The sequence below is a fragment of the Vidua macroura genome, chromosome 2 (genome assembly GCF_024509145.1).
Source record: "Vidua macroura isolate BioBank_ID:100142 chromosome 2, ASM2450914v1, whole genome shotgun sequence".
In the NCBI taxonomy this organism is placed as follows: Eukaryota; Metazoa; Chordata; class Aves; order Passeriformes; family Viduidae; genus Vidua; species Vidua macroura.
This window is the reverse complement of record NC_071572.1, coordinates 89,459,240-89,485,055: the sequence shown is the minus strand read 5'-3', so window position 1 is coordinate 89,485,055 and position 25,816 is coordinate 89,459,240. Positions and strand designations below refer to the sequence as shown.

General features: G+C 37.6%; 1 protein-coding gene across 2 annotated transcripts in view; it reads right to left on the bottom strand.

Annotated features, from left to right (window-relative positions):
* RNF17 (ring finger protein 17) overlaps positions 1-25,816 on the bottom strand; it is a 40,304-nt gene continuing 14,488 nt past the window's right edge. For both annotated transcript variants that reach the window (XM_053971905.1, XM_053971906.1), the window contains exons 13-36: positions 25,148-25,340; positions 24,540-24,705; positions 23,029-23,219; positions 22,350-22,488; positions 21,752-21,905; positions 20,939-21,054; positions 19,883-20,003; positions 19,027-19,144; positions 17,205-17,426; positions 16,102-16,252; positions 14,921-15,039; positions 14,230-14,320; positions 13,294-13,409; positions 12,658-12,965; positions 11,365-11,528; positions 10,470-10,589; positions 8,003-8,083; positions 7,222-7,347; positions 4,794-4,898; positions 4,070-4,220; positions 3,039-3,174; positions 1,537-1,726; positions 1,092-1,194; positions 1-179 (exon numbers count right to left, since the gene is read on the bottom strand). In XM_053971905.1, coding sequence (XP_053827880.1) covers positions 1,096-1,194; positions 1,537-1,726; positions 3,039-3,174; positions 4,070-4,220; positions 4,794-4,898; positions 7,222-7,347; positions 8,003-8,083; positions 10,470-10,589; positions 11,365-11,528; positions 12,658-12,965; positions 13,294-13,409; positions 14,230-14,320; positions 14,921-15,039; positions 16,102-16,252; positions 17,205-17,426; positions 19,027-19,144; positions 19,883-20,003; positions 20,939-21,054; positions 21,752-21,905; positions 22,350-22,488; positions 23,029-23,219; positions 24,540-24,705; positions 25,148-25,340 — 3,377 coding nt within the window. In that variant the 3' untranslated portion in view covers positions 1-179; positions 1,092-1,095. The remainder of the gene's footprint in view (positions 180-1,091; positions 1,195-1,536; positions 1,727-3,038; positions 3,175-4,069; positions 4,221-4,793; positions 4,899-7,221; positions 7,348-8,002; positions 8,084-10,469; positions 10,590-11,364; positions 11,529-12,657; positions 12,966-13,293; positions 13,410-14,229; positions 14,321-14,920; positions 15,040-16,101; positions 16,253-17,204; positions 17,427-19,026; positions 19,145-19,882; positions 20,004-20,938; positions 21,055-21,751; positions 21,906-22,349; positions 22,489-23,028; positions 23,220-24,539; positions 24,706-25,147; positions 25,341-25,816) is intronic.

The following is a 25,816-nucleotide window of genomic DNA, read 5'->3' as shown; positions in this document are numbered from 1 at the left end:
TGCATGCTGACCAAACTGTTTATTCCCAAACTCTGAAGTGAAAGAGGTGTAACAGCACCTGAAAGTGGAAACAGAAACCAGCAACAAATCAAACATGTTCCAGAACAAAGTAAGTAATGCAGCCCCAGCTGTTTGCTCCCTATCTGGTGCTGGATGGAGATGTCTGTCACCAAATAAACCTGAAACACAAGAAAGAGCTATGTCATGATAATGAAACTATAATCTTCCCTTCCAAGTCTTTTAACAAGATACTAGAACAAGTGTCCCAGCATCAGCTTTTGATATAATTCTTCACCACCATGCATTAGTTCCTTCTACTCCTGTGAGAAGGGTATCACAGAACAATATTTAAGGCTCCAAGGCCAGAAAAGATTGAGATGTGGATACATAGTTTTACTATTCCAATATTAGGAAGTGTTAGGAATATCATCTGTTCACATCTGCTAGACGAGTGCTTATTAAATGGGAAGTAAATGGGAATAAATAAATGGGAAGAAAAAATGACATAAGGTTGGCCAAGAAATCTGAAAGTCTAAGTCTCTGGTATTCGCCACGGATAACACATAACCCTAATGAAGAGCTTTATACACATAGTATATGTATGTATATATATATATATGTGTATATATTTATACACATAGTATAAAGCTCTTCATTAAAACTATTCCATGTTTGTCTAGACATGTGGACACCAGTATGTTATCATGGATGTTTGCCTGAGCAAACATCGAGAACCACCAGCACCTGACACACATTAAAAGCAGAAAATAAAGATTACTTTTGATGGTTTGGGCAGAGAACACTGCCACATCTGCAAATCGCCTTTTTCAGTTACTGGCAGCAGAAGCTCTTTATGTTATACCACCAAGGGTTCTTCGTTTCAGTGCCTGTAAATTCTTAAAACTGTGGATTTCAGTAAAGTTATGTAAAGAAGTTAATTTTTAACAACTTTTTGTTTTATGTTAAATACTTTACTAATAGAAAGGATGTGTGGACAGAAGGGATTTTTTCTGAAATAAACTTAAGTTGTCCACATTACTGGCAGCTTATACTTCGCCTAAATCTTCTGAAATCGTGGTCACTGTACTTACATGTTCACTGATCCAACTCTGCAAGACCCATTTCTATCAGCTTCAGATGAACCAGATTTTTGTCATCTCCATACAAAGAAATGGTAACCTCTGGTGAAACAGTCTGAAAGTTTACAGTGTTGAGAGTTACAGATTTAAATCTCAAGCAGATACTGAAATATTTTACTGACTGTACTCACTGTCTAAATGGAACTGTGAATATAAAAAGAATACCTCTGTTGTTAAGTAAACTGGTTTTAAAATAACAGGAATGCTCAGAAACTTCGTGATTGCAGAATTTAAGAACACCATACCATTTTCTCTTAGCTTTCCTTCATGGTAAATGGTTTTCACTTTTAAACCATGAGGATTCATAGTAAAAGAAAGACACAGAAATTAGAGTGCTAGTAAGAATTTTAGGCTCAGCAAGAACCAGGGGGAAAAAAAAAAAAAAGGCATTTCTTACAAGTATGGAAGCAGAGAGACGCTTTCCTTCAACACAGTCCACCATGGTCCACAATGCTTTCAGGCTCCATTCTGGGGAATAAGGAATTCTTTCCATGTTTTTGTCATCCGAAGCAGGTCTAAATCCAGCCAACAGAACTCGTACTGCTTGAACTGGATACTTCAGCAGATGACAAGGTATGTGACGCAATCTGAAAGCAAAATGAGAAGTGTTCACCCACAGCAATCCACCGGCCAGTAAGGACATCAGGATGCCTGAGTGGCTGATGCAGCACTTATATGGTGAGGGAACCAGGATTGGAGTCCCTGCTCTACAGGAACTTGCCAACATCAGACCCAACAATTCTCAGGCAGGGCTAGGCCCTCTGAAGGACTTAGCACAGGAGCTATCAGAAAGCAGCCCAGCATCAGAGACCCCTCGCCAGTACCCTGCTCAGGGAGGAGTGTCAAGAGCCAAACAAAGACTGCAGCACAGGAATCCCAGTGTGAATCATCACAATGCAGCTCCACAAAACTTTGTGGTCCAAATGCTTCACGCCTGAATGTGCTCTAGACACATTACTGGAAATAGGTACCTGGGGTTTACATTATTATCTCCCCATTCTTTATCTTTCTATCCCAAAAGCAAGGGAAATGGGAAGCAGAGAAATGCAACTCTGAAACAGAAGAGACCGTCTCCCAAGACCCTAACAGACTGTAAAGCACAGAATCTGTTCAAATCCCTATTTCTGCATCATCTTCAGCAAGGAAGTATACATTCCACAATAAGCTTGAGAGCAAGCCAATTGTCATTAAGCAGTACATATGTGTGTATGTATATATGTACTCTATATATATACAGGTTCTATATATGCACTGTAGTACTATGCATTATCCATATATATATAAATGTATATGTATGAGAAATTCAAACAGGCTTATGGAACCCTAAAAGCCTGGCATGTTTGAGATGCTCAGCTGATGTCTGTGTCAGCACAGAAGCAGTCCAGAGCATCTCAGAACTGCACAGAACAGGGATTTGAACTTCCATTTTCCACACAGGCAGAGCAGGATGTGTCCCACTCAGATACTCCCTTATCCCCAAGTTTATTCCCCAGCTGTCTTCTGTGTAGACAACAGCCACAAAGGATTGGGATTTGTTTGTACACCTGGAGGGCTCAGCCCTTGTTTTTAGTAAGGTTCTCAGGTGCAGAAGCAGATTAACCTGAGCCCACTCACAGGTATGGAGAAATCTGATATTATACTAATGGGCTTCTCAGAACAACCTGAAACAGAGAAGCAGGTACACAAATCCCATACCCCGCAGACACAAATTATTTAACCAGCCAAAACACTTTCTCGCTAACTGAAATCCAATAGTAAATGATGGGAAAAATATATATGTAGTTCTAGAAAAATTAATAATAAATGTAACATTTATTTATAAGTACTTATTTATAAGATTTAAGTGTATACATAAATACACACAGACATTTTACATGCTGTTATTTCTTACTTATTTACCTGCTTGTTGGGGCAACTAAGTAAGTACCATAGTCAACAAACTGAACCAGAATCTGAACAGGGACAAGCTGTGTAATAGAGAGGAGCTTTGCTCTATACCATAAACCATCCACATACTCTGCAAGGCAAGGCAGTTCTGTAAAATAAAGAAAAAACCAAAACTATCACATAACACCCCACAGTACTCAGTGCAGTACAAACTGACCCTGAAAATCCACTTTACTTTGTGACCAAGATTAAGTCTCCTCTTCCTTATCAAAACTGTACTATGATTTTGTTCCATGCATCCTCTAATTCTCTCTGAACTCCAATCAGTTGTACACAATTTAAGTCAAATTTCTCTACCTCACATGGCAATGGTGAGAGGTAACAGCAAATTGCTTGGTTAAAAGATAGTGATCCGAACAGTTTAATGCTCCAGCTTTTCAACTTGGACTCATCTGCACAATCCAGTGAGTAAACAGATTGATCTCCAAGTGAAAATAGACATATCTGGAAGACAGGAGGCAGATAATGCCTAAAACCTCATCCAGAGTTTTATGAGTTGACAGAATCAAGTATGAGTGAGAACCGCTTTTTTCACCAGGTTTTAGACAGCCATACTTGTGTTTTAGGCCCAACAGCTGTGGACATTAAAGTGGTGCTCCTTAGATGTGGTGCTCCTCTAAACATTTATAACATGATTTTCTGTACATAACTTTTCTCTTTGAATATTTAACAAAATTGTCACAGTTCAGTGACAGGTGCCTTTAGGGTGAAGTTTTATTACTGCCAAATGGGATCTAAAGTCAGTTCATAACTCTTAACAGGCATCAGGAATCTGACTTTTGTCCATCATTTTCCAGTGGAGGAGAATGACACAAAAGCCTCAATTTAATGAAAAGTAAAAATGCACGTAATACAGTGTATTATGTAATTATAGTATGATCTTACTTTTTACTCTACAAAACTTTTATTTAAGGATACATAAAAACACAAAAGGAAACTCAGGCTTTCTGAATGAAACAACAGCAAAAAAACCCACAATGTACCTTTTTTGAAGTCTGTTAGATGAGGAAGTGTCTTTACTATTTTATTGCACCACTTCAGGGCTTTTCTAAGGCTCTCTGAGTCACAGCTGGCAGATCTCTCTGTGGCAGAGCACTTTGTAAGGTTCTCAGAAGAATCAAGACAAATATAAACCTATTTAAAGAAAAGGTTATGATGTTACTATTTTTTGCAGTTAATTTAGAAATGAGGAATTCCAACCATTATTAGAAGATTACTTTTAATCCAGATTCCATCTTTGAAAGGTTCAGCATCTCCTTGCTCTCCTTTCTTCTCTATTTCACCATTCAACATTCAAAGTCCACATAGGAATCTTTTATTCCATCAATGCACATGACATTCTACCTTTTGCGTGGGAGATTGGGCAGAACTCCAGGAAGTTGTGTGGGCTTACACAAAATTTGCTGTTGTTCTGACACATTAAATTCCAACTACCTGTATTCTTCTTAAAAAAGCTAAGTACCAGACTGCAGTAGTGTAATTCTTTCAATTCATTTTTCTAGAGAAATTATTAGTGTTTCACTGGCCCCACCTATGAGATTATTTCAACTAAGTGTTTATCCAGAGAGCTGCCCCACACAACCCCCTGCACCAATAGCTCAGGACTATTTTGCAGCCTCTAAAATGCTCTAAGATTGCCAGCTGTGATCTCCTTTTCACCAGCTCGATGGGACTACAGCATATGAGATGTTGACCAAACACACTCACCTCCTTGGGGGACACCAAGTGGGTAACTGTGACAGGAAAGGTTTCTCCTGGAACAGGCAGTGGTTGCAGCAGGTACGAAGGCAAAAGGTCTCCTTCAAATTCCCCCTAGACCAAGACAGACTTCAGCTGAGCATCATATTAAATAAAAAAATAGAAACGAACTTAGGTATGACTTCTGGTTCAAAGGAGTTACCTAAGAAGGTGTATAATAACAATAAGCAGTGTGTCCTTGATGAAAAAAAATCCAACATTGCAATGTACAGATAAGAGATTTTTCTTTGCAGCATGGCATTATCCATCGTATCTTTTAGAACCATGTATTTGAATTCTACGTGTCATTTCTGCATTTGGTTCAGCATGAAATAAACCCTGGTGCATTAAATTATATTTTTAGAAGGATACATGGCACACAGCTCAGCTAGATCATAGGTCATGAAAAGAGCTCATATTATCTCTTGTAATTAAAACATGATGTGTAACAAAATGTACAATTTCTCCAAAATACATTTTTACACATTCACTCGATGAACACTTTTCATTATGCACCGAGAAAGAGAGAAAAGTAGAAGCAACATATGTAACTGGAAAATGAAACAATAAATTATGACCCTTTGTTTCCCCTGCAGTATCTGACAGAGGATGCAGTACAAAAAATCATTATGTTCCTCAAACTTAACTAGGAAAAAAGAATTTTTTCCATTCAAAGTACATACTCCTAGAGGTAAAGAAAGGATGTCTGACTAATTCATATATACACAAACTGAATGCCAGATTTCTGCAAAACTATCAGGAGCACTGCGAGTCAGGAGCCACCTGACTATACCTGGACACATACCCCTGGAATAAGAGTCACTGCTGTAAAGCTCAGCACACTTGGAGGTTCTGATGCATCCAACATCCTACTGCCCTACCAGGAATCTTTCAGGCTGATGCCTAAGCTAGGCTGGTCATAAGGTAACAAAGACCAGCTCCTAAGCTCATCAGTGCAGCACAACACAAGCGCATCTCAAAGACACACACTGCAGCAATGGGTGCAGTGAGCTCTGCATAAGTCACTATGTTAGCAGCTGCAAGGCTCACAAAATAGAATGAAATCCTCATCAGCTTAACTTACCCCAAATCACAGATTTGAAGCTGTGAAATAGAGTTACAAAACTATAGAATAAAATAATAGGTAATGGTTAAACCTTACATAAAAATAATGCACTTCAGCTATCTTGTGAGCATGGCTGCTTAGTCTCTGCAACTAAAACCAGAGCTGATTATATTTGAACGTGTTCAGAGCTGCTTGCTTCCCACTTCTGCTGTTCCTGAGATTCAGCTTGAGTTCTGGATGCCTTGCTTTGTTTTTGGTCTACAGCTGAACACTTCTGATGCCTGTTTTCTTACTGAGACACTTATTCCTGGAATGGAACTGCTTAATGCTATTATTCCTTGAGGAAAGCATTTCAGGTTTTCTGAATGCTTCTTGCTTGCCATCTTCTTACATGGCTTTATTTTTGTTTTCCAAATTTAATTTTTGTGTTAAAGGTACAAATCTCATTTCCAAATCCATATTTAGTTTGCTAAAAGCTGTGTGTTGTGCTGACTTTATGAAAATGCAACAAGAGATTGATTTACAATTCGGTTTTCCATGGTTACTCAGTTTTAATATACACTGGGGGATTTTTCTAACTGCATCATGAGCCCAGTGGCAGACAACTCAAGCCTTGCACCAGCAGTGACAGCAGCAGACTGTACTGGAAAATTATTTTCTGAAGCAAAGATGTTCGTTGGAAAGAAAGTACATTGGCAGACTTAAGCAGAATTAAGAGAAAAATGCAATAACGAAGTCTTAGCAATTTAAATAAACCTGATCCTAAGATTTCAAGGAACAAAAAATGAAAACAAATACACAGAAATTACTTATGTATGGGTTTTTTGTGTTAAGACAATGAAGTTAGGTGGAAACTTCAATCCTCCCCTTAAGATCATCAGGTAAGTGTCCCACACTCTTGGAATAAAGAACCTAGGTAACTCCCCTATAAATCACTGTGTTTATGATGAAATATTTGATTTAATTTACTCCATCCTTAGATATATTTCGAGGAATACCTAATCCCTTCAAGTGATAAAAGTAATACCCTATTCCTAGTGTTCTAGAGGAACACAAAAACTAGCTGGACTTTAAACAGAAGTGTAAAAATCTCTTTTCATTACAGAATCCGTGAACAAATTCGTGGCAATTCACTATTCCACAGAGTCTTATCAGCACATTGTAGCTCCTCACGCTGTGCTGCAGATCTGTGTGCTCAGTCCTACTGCTGCTTACAGCACAAAACCACATATATATTAAAAAATTAACAAATCCTAGGTCACAACAAGCAACTGAAAAGTCTTTCCAATGTTAGAACAGCAACAGCAAAAGGGACACACACACAGGTCTCACCAGCTTTTGTATGTCCTGGCAATCTTCAGCAACACAGTACCTCTGGTATGCCATGAAGGACGAAAGCGACATCCCCCCACAATAGAGGCTGATGGACAACTTGCCCCATGGGTTATCTGGTAATTCCTATTTACACAGGACAAAACAGGACTGTAATAGTAAAACTGGGACTGAAGTTTTAGAAACCGTGACCAAGAAATTCAAACCTCTCTTGTTGATATGTATAACAGTCAAAGACACAAGACCAAGATGCCTATTAACATCAGTTGTAACACAAATGGGAATATCTCTTTCTGATATGGAAGCACCAATTGCTCACCCTAACACTAAAATATTATCCCATGTTTGCTCACTTAAACCCTTCCCCCTTCACAATTTATCATTAAGCTGTCTGAAATGGCTTGTTTTCAGATAATACAGAGAATGTATTTCCCTATAATTTTAATAAATGAATTTAAGCACATCCATACTGAACTATGTCAGAATTTTATCAATTAAAATAGAATTTATAAAAATTTACGCTGCCAATAGGTAGGTGACTTGTCAGAAAGATAATGCAACATGAACAGGGTGAAAAAAGAGCACTAACTCTAATGGATGTATTTAAGGCCTGAAAACTATAGTAAGGGTCACAGAAGAAGTAAGTTTAGTTGTGGTTTTCTTTTGTCTAAGAAATACATTTACTACTATACTCCCTCATGTACCATTCTTAATGCCAGTTAAAAAGACAAAGACAACAAAAACTTCACTTCATTCCACATTTATGAATAAATTAGGCTACCTTAACGTGAATTTCAACCTCTTCATTTTTGAGAAGTTCTTGAAGGTATTCTACTGCCTCCTGCTGCCAAAAATTTCCAATCTATTTGGAGAAAAGCAAGAAACCAACACATTAAGATGCTAACAAGTAATATTCTTAGGATAGATGGAAATACACAACTACCATTAAAATAGAAATCTGACTAGAAAACACACATCATTAGTTTGATTTATCAACAATAATTTAAATATTATCTGCTATTTGGTGCATTAAAATGTATGTGACAATTTTCAGATCCTGAAATGGCTTAGAAAGAGATGCTGCTTGCCAAATCTAACCTATACTATGTACACAATAATGTACATGTACAAAATTGTCCAAAGCATAATCCAACAAATTACAGAAACTAAGATAACACTCAACAAAACACAGAATACCTTAAATACTTCTATTCTCTGCTGTATCTGTTTGCTTTCCAACCTGGATGCTTACAAGCCTGTCTTTCATAGAATCATGGACTGGTTTGGGTTGGAAAGGACCTTAAAGATTGAGTTTCAACCTCCTGCTGTGGGGACAGGGGCACCTTCCACTAGATAAGGTTGCTCCAAGCCCCCTCCAACCTGGCCTTGAACACTTTAGGAATGGGACATCAACATCATCCCTGGGCAGCCTGTTCCCATGTCTTGCTATCCTTGTAGTGAAGATTTTCTTCCTAGTACCAAATCTAAACCTGCCCTCTGTTATTTTGAAGATATTTCCCCTTGTCCTGTCACTCCATGACCTTGTAAGGAGTCCCTTCCAGCTCTCTTGTAGCCCCCTTTAGGTACTGGAAGATCCCGGAAGGTGCTGAAGATCTCCCTGGAGCCTTCTTTCCAGGACAAAGAACCCCAACTCTCTCAGCCTATCATCATAGGAGGTGCTCCAGCCCTCTGATCTTCATCGCCCTTCCCTGGACTTGCTCTCACAGGTGCTGCTCTTCAGGTGCTCTCCTGACCTGCGATCCCTCTCCAGGCTTGGCACGCCTATGGACCAAAAGATGCTCTTCCTCTTCTCTGAGAGACAGACCCCACCAGACCAGGCACCTCCAAGTGAGTGCCACCATCCAAACAGCCCAACCACTGGCTGTGGCAGCAGTCCTGTAATGATTTCTTAACTCACCAGCCTGGAGTGAACCTTTCAAACCCCTTCCCCTGCTAGACAGGAGCCATGAAAAAACTACCGGCAGGCCACAGATCCTTACAAACACTCTTGGGATCTGCAACCCCTGCAGATACAGCCAGGAGCAGTCTGAGGGGTATCACTGGTGTCACCAGGAGTAGATAACTAACTCATGGCAATGGGTAATAGTGAGAGGACTGTAAGAGGCCTGGCAGCCTCTCAGTGATGCTCCCAATACAAACAGGCAGGAGTGCCATCCCTCTCTACAGTGTTGGGTCAGCACATGGGTTCCTCTGAAGTCTCTGAAGGGAGCAGGCACTCCTATCTCCTGTCACCCAGTGCCTTTTGTCAGCTGCACTGGGGGTTACACGGGGAGCAGAGGGTGCTGCCCTCCTCCACCCTGGCCTCTCTCCTCATGTGACGGGCTCTGTCCTCATCAGCCCGCAGAGTGATGAAGCAGTGCTGCAAGAGCATCCCATACTCCGAGGAAAATCTCTTCTTCTTGCAGGTCCTTGATATTGCAAGCTCCCATTCTGCATTACTGCTCCCTCTCTCTTCTACTTTGCTGCTGGGAGGGTTTCTGGCTGTTTGGCTGTGGGTCCACTGCAGACTGCACTTGGAATCAGCTATCCAACCCCTCCTCAGCCTCCCTGATGCTACACAGCCCTCTCACCATCTGCTGCAGGAGGTTTCCTACCTAGGCATGCTACCTTTTGCTGGCAGGTCTGCTGCCTGTCCCTCCCCCACGACCCCTGCAGCCTTCCTTACTATCAGTTTAACTATTTCCAGCAAAAAAAGTAAGCTAGTAATTTCAGTATTTCACTTATACTAAATACACCATTCAGAGTAAGCAAGGTGTGATGGTATGTGAAGATGTTATTTACATACTAATTACTTACTGACAAAAAACCCTAAAACAATTCACCTGTATTAGTTTACATTGTTTCCTACACAGCCAAGTTCATAATGTTAGAAACACAGTAGGACTTGACAATTTCAGATTGTCTGGCCATTCTGCATTAAGAAATCCAGGACTTACTTTTTGTTGCTGCTATTGCGAAATGAATTATCATTTCAGAATATCCCCCTGCCAACCCCACAGTGTCCCGTCTCACAAAGGTTTAACTCCACCGACAGCTACCTTTCAAGCACGGTCCCCTCATAAAGCAAACCTGTTGGGTCCTGATAAGGACCTGCTGAAACAATCCTCATCATCTCTTCTCTGAATCCTTGCAGGCAAGAGAAGATACCAGCAACTACTCTCAGCCTGACTAAGCAGGGTACTGACTGGAGTAACCACCTAGCAACACACAGATGTGCCATTACTCACCGGCAGAGTCTTGTAGAGCTGACAAGGGATGCAAAATGGAGGAATGCCAGTGTAAAATGTAGTTGGATACAGGTGACACTGAGGAATGCTCTCTATGTAACCACGATCTATGTACTGTACCTACAGGAAATGCAAAGATTTCCTGAAATAATTCTTGAAATACTTAAGTTTAGTAAGGGAATGCGTTCGTTTACAGCATTACTTTTATGGAGGAAAAAAAATAATGATTTGATAGTAAGGAGGTGATGTGACAAAGTGGAAAAGCAAGAAAGGATTAAAAGAAATGGTATGACAGATTAGAAATTCAGTTTATAAACTTCTCTTCCTTTTGTGGAATAACCAACATCAGTTTAAAACTGAAAGGAAAAAAATTGTGAACTAGAATAGATTTTGCAAATCTGCGTTCAAAATCATGAGCAGACTCAAGAGCTTAGGTAAGATGAACTGTTAATGAGAAGAAGGCTCTGTAGCTGTGTAGCAGAAAGAATTCAAAATAGACAGCCAATACTTTTTGGGTGGGGAGTAGGGCAGGTGTGGGATTCCAAACCTAATAGTTTTCAAAGCATTCTACGTATGGTAAGAACAATAAATAAACCTAAAAGGGATTACTTACAGGAGATCAAGAGCAGCTTTTTACTTAAGAAAATTAGTAACTACAAGGGAAACTACAGGAGAAATTGTGACAACTGAAATAAGTAGACAGATTTGATCTTTAAAATAAATGTAAAAATGAGGACAGTAATCCACACTTTTAAGCAGAATGAACAACTGCACAGGTCAGCTGAATGAAAAAATATTAAATCCATTATTTATTTTAGAGGGCTGGATTATATGCCTTTTTTAAACACACACATGCAGATATACATACACCCTCCCCCCTTACAATCAAACTTACCTGGAGAGTACTGCCACTGACTTCTACAATTTTAGCTCGATACCACACAGTATCTGATCCTCTTACAACACAGGCTTCTCCCTTCTTCCAGCAGTAGGGTATCAGGAGACCAAGGCCTTTGAAGGTATTTTGTATTTCAGCCATCAATTTGTTTAGTGCAGTTTCTTGGGAGAGGGGATGAAATAAAAAAAAATAGTCTCTAATATTAATGCAAAATATTTCCATCACTAAATCCCATCAGATGTAGATGACATGTATAAATAAGCACACGTGCAGCTCTAAAATATATTTTCCAACACTGATACAATATGTATGTTCAATATCTAGTATATGCAGAAGAGTTACTAACAGTAAACTGCATTTCCAGTTCTGAAGCCATTAGAAATTCTGAATTCTAATCTCAGAAGAACTTATAGAAGAGTCTATAAATTTTTTAAGTGACATCAATGCAGCACTATATCAGAGCAAAACAAAGCATGAACATGACAACAACCCCTAAACCACTGTTTCAGTGGTAGGACACCATGAAACAACACAGAAGAGGTGTCCAGAAGAAGCCCTCCTGCTATGGGTACAAACTATGGTACAGCAAGAACTGCAGGAAGAACACACAGTCTTGTGCAAGTGGGGTTACTGTACTTTGAATTTCAAAGTTTTAGTTATAAAAATTTTTACATAATCTAGCAGTTAAATGCACTTGTGGAGCAAAAAAGATAGTATTAATATTCTCATACGTAAATATTTCTCTGAAGCACAATATACTAACATGGAACTGATGAGTGACACTGCATCAGTCAGAAGAAAATGGACCTCTTTCAAACAATACAAACAGGAGACACTGTGAGATAGAGAATGTATCACAATACAAATAAAGAGCCTGAGGAAACTGCGTACTGAGCTTAAACTGAAGGAAAAAAACACAGCAGTATCTGAGAACCAAGCTAACTTCCAAGAATCTTTATGACTGTATCTTCATCACTTTGAAGTAAGTTACCACATTTACTTTATCAGTAAACATTACAAATTGCTGCTTTACCCATTACAGCCTAGAGAAGAAAGGCAAGTAACCTGGCCATCCAAGTGTTTTGGGTTTTTGGATTTCTTGAGAGGGTGGGAGGACAGAAAAGCTGATTTACGGACAGAAAGAATCCTTGCCCCTCACACCAAAGGGCATCACCTCCCAAGAGGAATCTTTCAGAACAGTGAACATGTACCAGACAGGTGTTCTAGTATACATTCTGATACCTAAGGGCACTCAGATTCATAAATGTATTTTCTTCTATGTAAACTCACCAAATGATTTTGGTATTATGTAAATAGTTCCATCACCTCCAATACAACTCACTACAGCCTGGAATATTTTTGCTTCAGGAACAATGGGAGATTTATATACTTCATCCATTTCTGAATGAGGCAATGGCTCATGTATTTTGAGTGATTTTTGTTCACTCTCTGAAATAGTGGCATTTTCCTCTGGAACAATCCTGTTTCTTGCAGATGAAATTTTGGAATTACAACCATCCAGCTGTGTGTTCTCCTGGTCGAAATGTACTTCAAGATGTTCCTTGGAGACTAAATAAGCCCCATCAGCCTTACCAGTTCTAGAAGATTCAATCAAATATCAATATATTAACTGACAAAGAACTTCAAAAGTGCAAAACTACAAAATAATACAAGTAACACACAGAAGTGGCAAAGGTATCTCAAAATACTGTCAAGCATCTCATCTACAAACTTAGAGAACTGAAATGTGCCATGGATACAATAAATAACATTATACTCATTATGTAACATTATAAAGAAGTTCACTGAAGATGGTTTTCTGTTGCTAGAAATGTAGAACACAATCCAAATTTTTTGATTTACTTATTAGTTTGGTCAAATATGAACATCAGAGTCTGAGAGAATATAAAAGAAAAATATCCAAACCTTCTGTTTCTAAGAGCCAAACCCTGTTCAATAAGGTATTCAGAAGTATCAGTCATTTTTCCTGTTTCATCTCTGCAAAGAATTTTCACAGGCAATGCACAACCCACATCATTTTCCTGGAAAAAAATGGGAGAGCTGGACAACATACTACAAATACTCATTTCCTCTAAACTACAGGCATATTTCTCATTTTATTGGTACTGACTGTCAATCAGACATCCTTGAACAACTGGTGCACACATGAGAAGACACAAATTCATTTAATCCATATGACAGTTCCAATCATTTTACCAACTGTTCTATGCTACACATGACATTAAAAAAAATTGTAAAAACTTGCTTTTTCCCTCAGCTCTTTTAATAGAATCAAGTGCCAAACACTTGTTTTCCAGCAGGACATTTAAACCCATGCATAAATAACTTCACTCATCACTGCTTTTATTTCCACTGGCAGCTGCCAACAGATACTGAACAAATCAAACCCTTCTAATAATTCTTTTTTTTAAAAGCATGGAAGAGATAAATTACTAATGATATTCATACAGCACTGGATTAATTCTTTCAGCCTCTGAGGCTTGAAAACTAATATAGTAGCTGCTGAAATAATTCTCATCAAGAACCTGAGCAGCTTGCTTATCTGTCCATAAAGTCTGTCAGCAACCAGTGATCCCAAAGATACACCTACTATTCTTCAGTAACCAAATATATCAAAGATGAAGTTCTCTCCACACTGGGTAGTCAAATGCTCTAATGCTCCAGTGAATAACAAAAATTAAGCAGAAAGAAGAAAAGGCACCTTTTTCCCTAAAGCAAACATCTATACAATCAAGTTCTATTAACGACTTTTTGAAAGGTAAAATATTCAGGAAAAAAAAAACCAAATTAGCAGACAGCCTGACAGAAATTTTGTAAATACCACTGGTTTTTATTACAAACCTGTATGACTAGTTTCACTTGTGCTCCAGTTAGGTAATAGGACAAGCATTCACACACTGTTGCTGTCCACTGTGTGCTTCCACCTGTGGGTCTAACACAGAACAAATGATAATCTCTAGGTACAAAAGGAGCTGACATCTCCCGAGTATAACCACCAACTCTTCCCTGTACTAAAAACTTGGCTTTTTTTCTACGCTGCCTAAATTGTAACAGAAAAAAAATAATCTCTACTACAGACAAGACTAACATGAAATCATTATAAATTGCTGGATCTCTACAACTGGAAAAATTAAAAGATACAAGCCCAGAATTTCAAAATGAGGAGGATAGTGAGTTCTAGAAGTTATGACACATGTCATAACAGTCTAGAAAAGAGACCTTCTGTACAGTTTCATGAGATCCAATTAATCTCAAATTCTGAGCCAAGGGAAAAAAGTATTCAATTAAATAAATCTGCTCATTATTTTGTAACTCGACCTATAAATATTATTTATTTCTACAGCACAGTTTCTGCTTTACTACTATACGTGTAGCCCTTAGAAAAAACAACCATTTATTAAATAAATCACAGCCACCACCCCATTTCTTTATTCAAAAAGCACACCACATCCAAATCTTACATAATCAGGGCTAACAAAGGTATGTCATTATTAGTTTCTAATGCTGCCACTCAATATAAGGGAAAGGCTACCTTATTTCTGTCAGTGAACATTCTATTGCTAATGTCCTGATGGTCTTCATGTTTTCCTCAAGTTTTCTTAGACAGCTGACCTCCACTGTTTTTTCAGCTCCAGAATCATAAAGTAGTACCTGTTACAGGCAAGAAACCACAAAACAGAAAAAAAACCCTCTCTTGCTGTTATCTGTAAGAAATGATAATTCAAAACATCCCTGAGGAGGTTAAAAAAATTTTCAAACATTACTGGGATTTAATAAATGCCTTCTGCACTGAACTAATTCATCACAACTCAAGCAACTATCACAGCATAGCATAGGGACAAACCATACAAATGTGCTCAAAGAGGGCTAAACAACTTTACTGACTTTTTGGTAAACCAAGAAACACTGAAATAGCTCTCCTCCACCCCTTGCTTTTTATTCTGATGGGTTAAATAGCTGTTTGAAGGCTCTTGGGCTCAGAAAGCAGATGATGCAAACCTGAAGCACACAAAGTCCCATTTCTGCTTCCTACTAAAAAGACCACTGGGCACAACCTGATGATGGTGGAAAAAAAAATCAACAGCAATCCAGTCCTGGATTACCTGTATGATCAAAAAGCCATTCTTACTTTGGAGACACGTAAGTATCTAGTCACAAAATGCTTTTTCTGGTGCTCATTATTTTCAAATTGGTACAACAACACACATGTTTCAAGCAGTGCTGTGTGAAGTTAGTGTGGAAAATGTTATAGCTACACAGCACAGTGCATCACCATCAGTTTAGGGTTCATGCAACTGCCTGACTACATGTTCTCCTGTGGTGTTGGTTCAACTGGCTCCATCTTTTAACAAGGATCATTAAGTTTGAATTACTGTGACCCTCACTTTCACACACCTTCTGGAATCTAAAATCAATTGTTACACTATAGCTTGGGAATCTCTGCCATGTTCCAAAGCGCAGTGTAAATAAAGAGAAAGTCAACCTCATGAGCCTTCCTCCACTACCAGATTCCCTGCTAAAGGCACCTGAGCTTTGACAAGACAGTCAACTGATTTGCAGCAATGTACAGCATTACTTAAACTCTCAACAAAAGAAAAAGGCTGTGAGAAAATATTAACACAGAAGAAAGAAACAAAGATTTGACCTTATTTTAGTCAGTGAATGCTTTCAAGTTTAGAAATAAAAGTATGAACCCTGTTATAAGAGCTTTACCTCGGCACTCGTTTCAGAGACAATCCTGCGGATCTGACCTCTCTGCCACTGTTCCACATCGCATACGTAAACAGCACAGAGCATTTCCCTCTCCCACTTCACAGACTGTGGCTGGGATTCTTTGTAGATGGAAGCCATCTCCTCCTGTAAACTGACATTAAAAAAACTGCTTTTCTAGTGATAAAACGTAATGCAGTAAATAAAAGGCTTATTCAGTCATTGTTTAACTACCATACAATGAAGTTGTACTGTTTTAACAGATGTGCAGTGTTGCAGTTTTTCTTCATGACATGTTAGAAATTAAATGGGAGTTACAAACCATGCATCCTCATTAAAAGTCTGTAAACCTATAATGTTAACTTAGACACTGGAATTAATCTGAGCAAACCTGAGTGCTTTGTATGGCACTATTTGGAAACGACACTGTTTTCTCTTGACAGTTTGAGAGTGTGGTCCTCAATGTCATGACTACATAAATGGAACTCTAGGCAGTTACAGCCAGGAAGATTAAAAGATAAATGAATACATAAGCAATTTGCACTAAATCATGACACACTCTTTTAACTATTTCCAGAGAGTAGGCATGACTACATAAATGTTACCTAAATATCTACCAAAGGCAGGCTGATATACACTGTGTCTAGAAATTGTGCTCAAACTTCCTAACTGGAAGCACTTTGGGAAAAAAAAAAACAAAAAACAACCCTGCTACTACCACTAATAGTAAGTTCTAAGACTTGGGATACAGGCTTTATTTAACCAGATTTCTAATGAGGGAATGGGAAGGAGAGAAGAAAGAGCAGGAAGATTTAATCTTTTTGGACAGTGTTGCATTCATCAGGCTCCAATACTTACTCAATAAAACTGATTTGAAATATGAGTGAGATCATATATTTAATTTGGAATCAGAACTATTTAATAACCCACAATATAGTGCCAACCTCTCTTCTGCTCCTATACTTTCCTCAACAAAGGCAAGTAAGTTAGCAGCCTTCAAGAAGTACACAGTATCAAATGCAACTCTCAGAGTTTGTTCTAACTATACTTCACCACTATGTGATAAGAACACTTTAACTAAAGGAAAGTTCTTTGAATTTCAGTACCTTTTCAGTACACTTTCTGATGCCAGCAACTGTACAAAAATTTTACTAGGAGACACAACATGACTAATTCTCCCATATAACTCCTTGTTACAGAGTGATCTGAAATCTCCTTCATCCACAGATTCCATGTCTATAGGAATAAAAGCTTCTGAGGTTTTAGATATTTCTTCTAGAGGATCATCCCATATTTCATTAGGCTTTACTTCAGTTCTTTCGGTGTACCTATAAAGAGCACAAAATACTTAGAAGTGGAAAGTTTAAACAGATTTTAAATGAAGTGAAAAAGGCTCAATAACAAAATAACAGGAATTATTCAACATGAAAAAAGTGAATTGCAGCTTAGTCAAAAACATTCATAAGTGCTACTTCTGAAACACTAATGACAGTAACATTTTTATTCTCCTTCAGAAGGTATCCTTGCACATTCAGGTAACAGAAGAGATAGCACAGGGAACACCAAGATCATAAGAATAGAAGATCTGGAGTGGGCCTCTTGCCCCAAAAAATAAGGGACAAAGGCCTGTGAGGGGTCCATTCAAAAGCACAGGAAGAAAAGAAGGAAGGAGCAGCATGGATAAACTGCTGTATCCTGACCCAAACTCCCTGCACTATTCACTGCCTCCCTGAATGGACTGAGTGTAACTCAAGTGCAGGAGAGGAACAAGAGTTGCTTGGAATAAACTTGACCCTGGGAAAGGGGAAGAGTAGGCGCTATAAATCATCTTCTGCGTACCAATGCCAGAATTAGTAATTGTTTATGCTAATTAGTAATAACTAAGTAAAGTCTGTTTTGCCTGCAACAATACTTGGTAAGTAATTTCTCTGTCTTTATTTTGACCCATGAGTTTTCTTGCTCAAATTTCTTTGATTTTCTCCCCAGTCCAACTAAAGAAGGGGTAGTGAGCAAGGGATCATAAAATCCACCTTATTCAAGGGATCAGTGTTACACAACAACTTAGGGTAAAGGACTATACCCCCTTGACTGAAGGCTGGAAGCAGGCATCTAAATACAGATGGGACACAACAAAATACCTTTGTGACAGGGGAAAAAAACCCTCAGCTGTGCAGGCTGCATAACTTATAAAAATCTTACTAAAAATTCTGACTGTGACAGTATTACAGTGTTACTAAGATTTAGTTACATTTGTGAGCTAGGAGAGAAAATCCACTTACATGAGTCCTAAAAAAAAAGCAAATTCAGGAATTTCCTTTTGGAATGAAAACTTCCCATTTAATGATATATTTCCATCAGTATTCAAAAAATTATTAATGAAAGAATAACTACAGATTTTCATTAATACAGCCCATGGATTATCTTGGTAAAAAGCCAGCAAATTAAATGCAGCAGTGTTATAGCCTTATCACAGCCTCATCTCTCCCACCACACTTCCCAACTCTGCTGTCTTCCCAATCCTTCTGTTGCTGTCATAGCTGGTTACCCAAATGTTTTCTAGTAACAGACCTCCCAAAGAGATGACTCAACTTAGGTGCAGGTTTAAGACACAAATTCTTTTTCTTACTACAAGGGAATGGGAACCTTAACAGTAAACACTTTGGGAAGATTTGGCACTTAGGGACACTACAAGTACAATGCAAACATTTGATTTCAATTTTTTTCAGTGGTACAACTTCAATACATTAGTCAAGATTTAGTTTGAGAATTTAACTATCAAACTGCAGTTACTCTAAATTACACCAGCTGATGGATGTGATCTTAAAATTAATTGATTGCAGATGTGGTAATTCCAGCCACTGGAGGTGACACACCAGCACCAAATTCTGCATTTCAAAATATTTTAAAAGTAATGCAAAGTGTATTTACCCAGGTATGTAGGATGCTAAGTCTTCCTCAACTAGCTGGCAGTTAATACTAAATTTTCTCCCATTATCAGCAGAGGCATTGAAGAGTTCAATAGATAAGATGTTATTATCTAAAATTTCTGTGAATGAATAATATCAACATAATTAGTGGCAATCAATGACAGTATGAAGACTATAGTTTTAGAGAAATGACAAATAGTGCTAAAAGACAGAATTCTCCAAAATTACATTTGATGCACAAAATAATTGATTCTGAACATCAACAATATGCAGATGCTTAGCTCTGCACATATCCATAGAATTAACTTAAAATACACCAATAATCACAAAATGCTTTTGTACAAAAACTCCAACTGCTACACATAATTCCATTTATCAAATGGGTTCCAAATCATCATTCCACAAGGGCTGAAAAGTAAGTAGCTACACATGAACAATATACAGTATTGAGAAAAAATCTACTAAAGCATGTATGTGTTATCTGAAATTATTTTTCTTTTCTGGCAATATTTTAGAGCAGCAGCAATCACACTCCCAGCTACCAATAAAGTCAGGAAACATCAAGGACAGGTACTGCTTTTGGAAACAAGCCCACCTGAATAACCAGAATATTTATATCAGGTAATGCTGGTATGGTCTGTAAGACAACACATGAACAGAACTTTTGTTGCAAGTTTTATCTGTTATGCCTCCTCCTATCAGAGGAGAGAATTTAGATACTCTCACTCCAGGCTATCTCTAGCAGGTATGAACACAAGCATTTCAAATAAATACTATTTTAAATATCAGAGAGATTGTTTCTACATTTGAGTCAACTTAATATGTAAATAGAAATTAATATACCCCTGATAACTTACCAATAACTGAGCACAACATAAGTTTATCTTCAGTCATTTCTTCAAATCTTTCCTTGGCTTCTCTGTTCCACTCATGTGCCCCTTTGAATGGTTCAATGCAAGCCAGCCTACACCTGATTGCCTGAAGAGTAACTCAAGATTAGGCAACTAATATCACATACAGATCAAGATCATCTCATTATGACTGAATCACAGGCTTTGCACTCATGCAAGACACCATGACCTTGGCTTCTGGTTCCATATTACCACAATCTGATTTAGTTCAAAATGATCCCTCCCTTCCCAGTGGCTGAGCATGAACCTCACGTTCAGAGACCTTCTTGCCAAAATACAAAGAGCCTAAACCTTTTTTTCTCCTTTTATGGTAAGGCATAGAACTGGGGCAGAGATAAGTAAAGATTATTGCACAGAAGTGACAAAAAAGCCTACTGACGCCTTCAAGAGTTAAGAAAAACCCCTATCAAATTTTGAACTTTCAAAGTTCAGCATAATTGTGATTGATAACCAAAACTGTCAAATGAATAGCAAAGAAAAAATAATTTCCATTTATTGACTTTTTTTTTATTTGACAGAAATACTTTGCCATTTTCTTTCCCAGTCAGTTTTCCTCCTTGTCAAAAGGGGGACACTCCAACCATTCCTCAAGTTAGAAAACCACCAAATTTTAAATGTAAACAAAAATATATTTTAAAAATCCTCTTATTATGAGATTATCACTTAAAAAGGAAAGAACGCAAAAATTAATTTGGCTTATTATGGAAATAAATTTAAGTGAATTAAATACACACGTATATACAAATTGTATATATATTTCTTCTGCAGTATGTATACTGCAGGGCAACATTAGATTTAACTTACAACTGAAAGACACAAAAAAATTTAAGAGTTTTCATTATGCACCCAAAACATTAAGTGAGACACTTCATAATGGTGGGCAAAAACAAAGTTCCTTAATATTTTTTTTATTTAATGTATTTCAGAAGGTGAACAATTATCTCTTTCCACTCTCATTCACCAAAATATTATTAATTTTGAGTGTTTAATCCAGGCATTTACCTTTTCTGGAAAGCTCAGGAACTCCTGTTTCACTCTGCGTATGTCTTTATGAGTTAGGTTAGCAATGTTGCCGTAGTCAACGTATTTTACCAGAACTTCCCGACAACTTGGCAGCCCTCCAAGGAAAACAACCCAAGATATTTTAACAAAAAATTAGTATCTCATACAGGTTAAAGCACCAGAATTTCAGAGCAGACCCCACATTCATGCCATATGATGACCTAGTATAAATTGTTTTGAATTTTTATACCCCAATCAATACGAGTATTCTTTAGGAACCAGCTCTTTCGGGTCCCTGAAATGACAGCTCTGGCATTTTGGGCCCCTTTGTGAGACACTGGCACACTGAACACATGCCAAGTAAATATGTAAGCAGACATGCTACACTGCCCACACAGAGGCAACACAAACTCGGCACAAGCACAACCCCCCACTCCCTTTGGAATTACTATGGAGAATTATGAACCAACACCAGATACACTCACAGGCTGGCTGGAACAGCCAAAGCTGTGGTTCTCACTATAAAAGCAAGAGAAATACTACTTGAAATAATTACATAATAGAATTTCAATAATCTCTAGAGAATGGAATATGTTGCATCTCTGTTTAGAAAGAACAGGTGTATAAACCAGTCTATAAATAGCAAAACAATATTAATTAGTACTACTGACTTTATGAAGCTACCTGGTAGCACCATAATTCCCAGTAAAAATACTGGCTGGATGTTACTGCTCATATCCAGCATGTGACTCTGACCTACCAACATATCTGATTTTGCAACCTAGCATTAGAGCAAAAGAATCGATACTTCACCTATAATCTGTGCTCTATACCAATTCCCATCCTCCTGCTTTGCAATGCATGCTTGGCCTTCAACTGGGCAGAAAATTTCAAAGTTTTTACCATTCTCTTGTTTATATATCTCCTGAATTTTCTCTGGAAGAGCTAAAGATTCCACACTCTCTCTCTGAAATAAAAACAAACCACACAGAGCTGATGTTCTTTTTTTAATGGCATTTTTTCTCTTTTAAGGGATATTTTTTTTTTCCTAGTACTGTACTTTCCAGTCTTCCCTCCAAAATCAAAGTGGTCATGAATACATAAAGTGAATTAGAGAGGCTAACTGTTCAATCAATTCTAACCAGTAAAATACTGCACACCCACAAAGGAATTAATCGTGATACATAACTGATAAAAAATTCTTGGGATTTTAAGAATTCCTGAATTTTAACTAGGCTGAATCAATGACTGTTGGAATTAATCTCACCTACTAATTCTAGGAATCCTACCACTGGTAACAAGTGACAGAACTTAATAGAAGTTGTAGCTTATTTAGTGTGGAGTACAAATAGCTCAACATTAAAATGTTTATTCATAGTTTCATCTAAACAGGCCTTATTTTTAAGCTTACCAAGCGAAGATAGAAATCACTTGGACTATTAATGTGACAAACCACAACAAAGACCTCTTCTCCTTCCTGTGGAATATTTGGTGGACTGTACTGCGAGACCATGCAATTTTCCAACTGACTAGGAAGTTGTAATTTAAACCTAAGGTAAACAAAGTGAAATTCTGAATAAAGTCAGTCAAAATGAACTGCAAACAGACCCTTTTATATTCAAACGTCAAATTTCCCATTAAAAAAAGCCACAAAATGATCTTATAAAAATTACTTGTAACTTAAACCTCCTTCTTGCAGGTGGTGCAGCCAATTATCTGTAATGCTTCTCCCACTGCCTACCAGCCAAATCAAACAGGCTCATTTCTGTGTGGTTTTCTGTCTGTGATAGACACCAAGGGCTTCTCATTTAGAGAGCCTCCCCTGTTATTTAAAATTTGTACAAAAATATGTATTTTGCCATTTTCTAAAATTAAGTTCCCTATCTAAATGAAGCCTGACTAGTGCAAACGAGTATAGCATGGTACTCACTGGTGAAGGACAAAAAGGAAATGAGCAGACTGCTGAAGGTTAATACATCACACGTTAATATATGGAACATTGCAAAAGCAACCAGCTTAGTAAACTTCACTGGGTAACCATTATTATCAGTTATGGCATAGAGGAGCAGGAACCAAAGGAAGACACATACCTTGCTAAATCTAAGAAAACCAATGCATCCTTGAGAGACAGTGGTGTATTACTGCTTACTTCATTAAATGGAGGTTTTCTCAGATCCACAATGAGAACACCATCCTCTTCTCTAAACACCATCATTGAAACAACTTTATTATGTACCATTTCTAAAAATTTTGTCTTTGCCTCCTTTCCCCAACCTTCATCCTGTATTAGAAAGAAAAATTAACTGAGGATGTCAGAGAACATTAAAACAAAAAATATAAACTGGAATTAAAAGTAAGATAAAGTAAATGCAAGGAAGAAAACACAGATACATCTGAACAGATTAAATACTGAACATGGTCCAACTTGTCTAGCCCATAGCCAGGACAGCAATGAATGGAATTCTTTTATTATGGATTAGTATGTGTATTAAACTGTATAAAACTGAGTCAGGTCAAAGGATTGCAGTTTCTATCATGTTTTTTTTGAAGATCCCCTCAGATTGTTTTGATACATTAACCAGAATCATCTTACCTGTTTCATTTCATGACTTTCCCATGAACTGAGAGAGCAGAAATGAAAGTTTGTCTTCTTGTCTTTACACAAATGTACAATATGATTTGATCAATTTACACACTGCTGCTCTCCACAGCATCCTGTGTAACATTTTACCTACCTTGAAAAAGCCTGTCTGAATTTATTTCTCTGGGATCAAGTTAATGCATTTCTCATTTGACACTGCAAATCTGTGCCTTTTGGGCACAGAAAAAACTGAAAGCACATATAAGGAAGGCGTTTTATCTACACTTGTGAAAATGGTTCCAGAACTTTCCTATTTAAAGTTATTTCAGTCAACATCAGACTGGTAAAAACCCCTCAAAATGGACCAACCGTTAATACTGTCAGAAATGCACAGCTGCATTGCACTTAGTGCATTTCCATGTGAATGTGGCAAGAATAAATAAAGCCTAATAAAAAGTCAATACTGAACAAAATAATACTGCAATAGATATGCCTTTTTTGTAATGGAATAAAGGTTGACAGCACTTTATTTGTGGTTCTACTGAAAGAGAATAAATAACACTTTACAATAGTGGAAAAAAAAATTAAGTAACAAGTACAATCCCTGAAGAGATTCTCTTAAAATTTTTTAAGAAGTCATTTATTTTTTGTTTGGATGGAAGTTACTACTTGCATAGTTATCAGACAGACACAAAATAAGAGATCAATTTTGTAATTACTTTTTAAACTTCACAAAAGAACATGTCTAAAGTACGAGCAGTGAGATTTAAGCCTGAAATACGCATTTGTAGTCTCACAGGCTTTTTAAGACAGACTGCTAATAAGCTTTTCTTTCTTTTCCAATTAAAGCAATGCAACACATCTTTTTACAAAACAATTTAACTTAAAAAAATACACTATGTACTCTTGAGTTTCCTTCTGTTTATACTGGAATAAGATAATTTAAAATTCCATATTTAAATTCTTGAACAGAAATCTTATGAAGAAGTCCCTGAAATACTTCAAGCAGTTTGTACTTACTTCATTTTTGGGAACAACATCCTTCAGTGAACACCGTACTGCTAAAGGAGGAATGGCTGCAAGCTCTGCCTCAATCTGCTCATCAGGCTTCCTCACAAACAGACAAATGTCATGGGTTTCAATAGTTTGCAGAGTAGCAGGATCAGGCCTTTCAGTGGGATCACATCTAATGCCAATGGGAATAAATGCAGCACTAGTTTAAAAGCAAAAAACCCCAAACCCTATGCCTAAAACCCCTCAAAACCAAATCCCAAACTTTTATTGTAAGTTATTATTGCAGTAATTGGCATAATGTCACGTCAATAAACCAGAATTTTAAATTCTCAGTGAAATGCATTTGTTTAAAGCATTTAGTACTTACATGCTGTCTTTTGCAATTCATGTCTCAGTTAAATATTTCAATGTATGCACGCTTGTCCACCTGTGCACTTAAATAGAGTGCCACTTTTTCTGAGGGGAATATGTATGAAGAGAATACCAGAGCCATTTGGGTATCTGGTTATCTCCCTGCGTGAAGGTGGGGAAGGACTTGTTTCTCAGAAAAGACCTTGAATAACAACAGTAAAGACAACAACTGCAGACAAAAACCCCTCTCTCCATAAACATACCCTGAGAAAATCAGAACTACAGAGCTTCCAAAATCAATCAGGAATACTTTCAGTAATGCAACATCACACACTTTGTATCTTATTGCACCACAAGGCTTCTTACTCCGACTTTTACTTGCTACAGGAATTAGTTCAGTGATAGTTCCACGGCACCACATTCCAGTTTCCTTACTCTTAATGAAAGTTCTAGCACCTACATGGAAGTAAATACAGGACAGCAAAAAAAGGACTAAATTCAGTATTTTAAAGTCTTTCACAATGAAACTATTATTACAGTTCTGCATAATGCTCCCTTCTTCCCATCCTCCACACAGGTAATAAAAGTGCTACTACTACAATAAAGACACAAAGACAGTAAATCTTGTCTCCATAGCCACCAGAAGTGCCCCTCACATTCATTTATACAGTGTCTTTAAGGCTGGCAGGTGTTTAGTTTGTATCAAGAAGTAATTTCTGGTAAACTTTCTATAGTTCTGAGTAAAATGGCAAAACCCCCACAGACATATAAAGTAATTATATACTTTTCATCAGTTTTCTGAACACATTATGGAAGTGGGTAACATTATCAACATGTGGGTTAGGAAATAATTTTAATGATTTACGAATGTATTGTTGTCTTTAATTTTGATTTCTAAAATGGTTTCTATTCAGTCAGTGAACTTTGTAAGG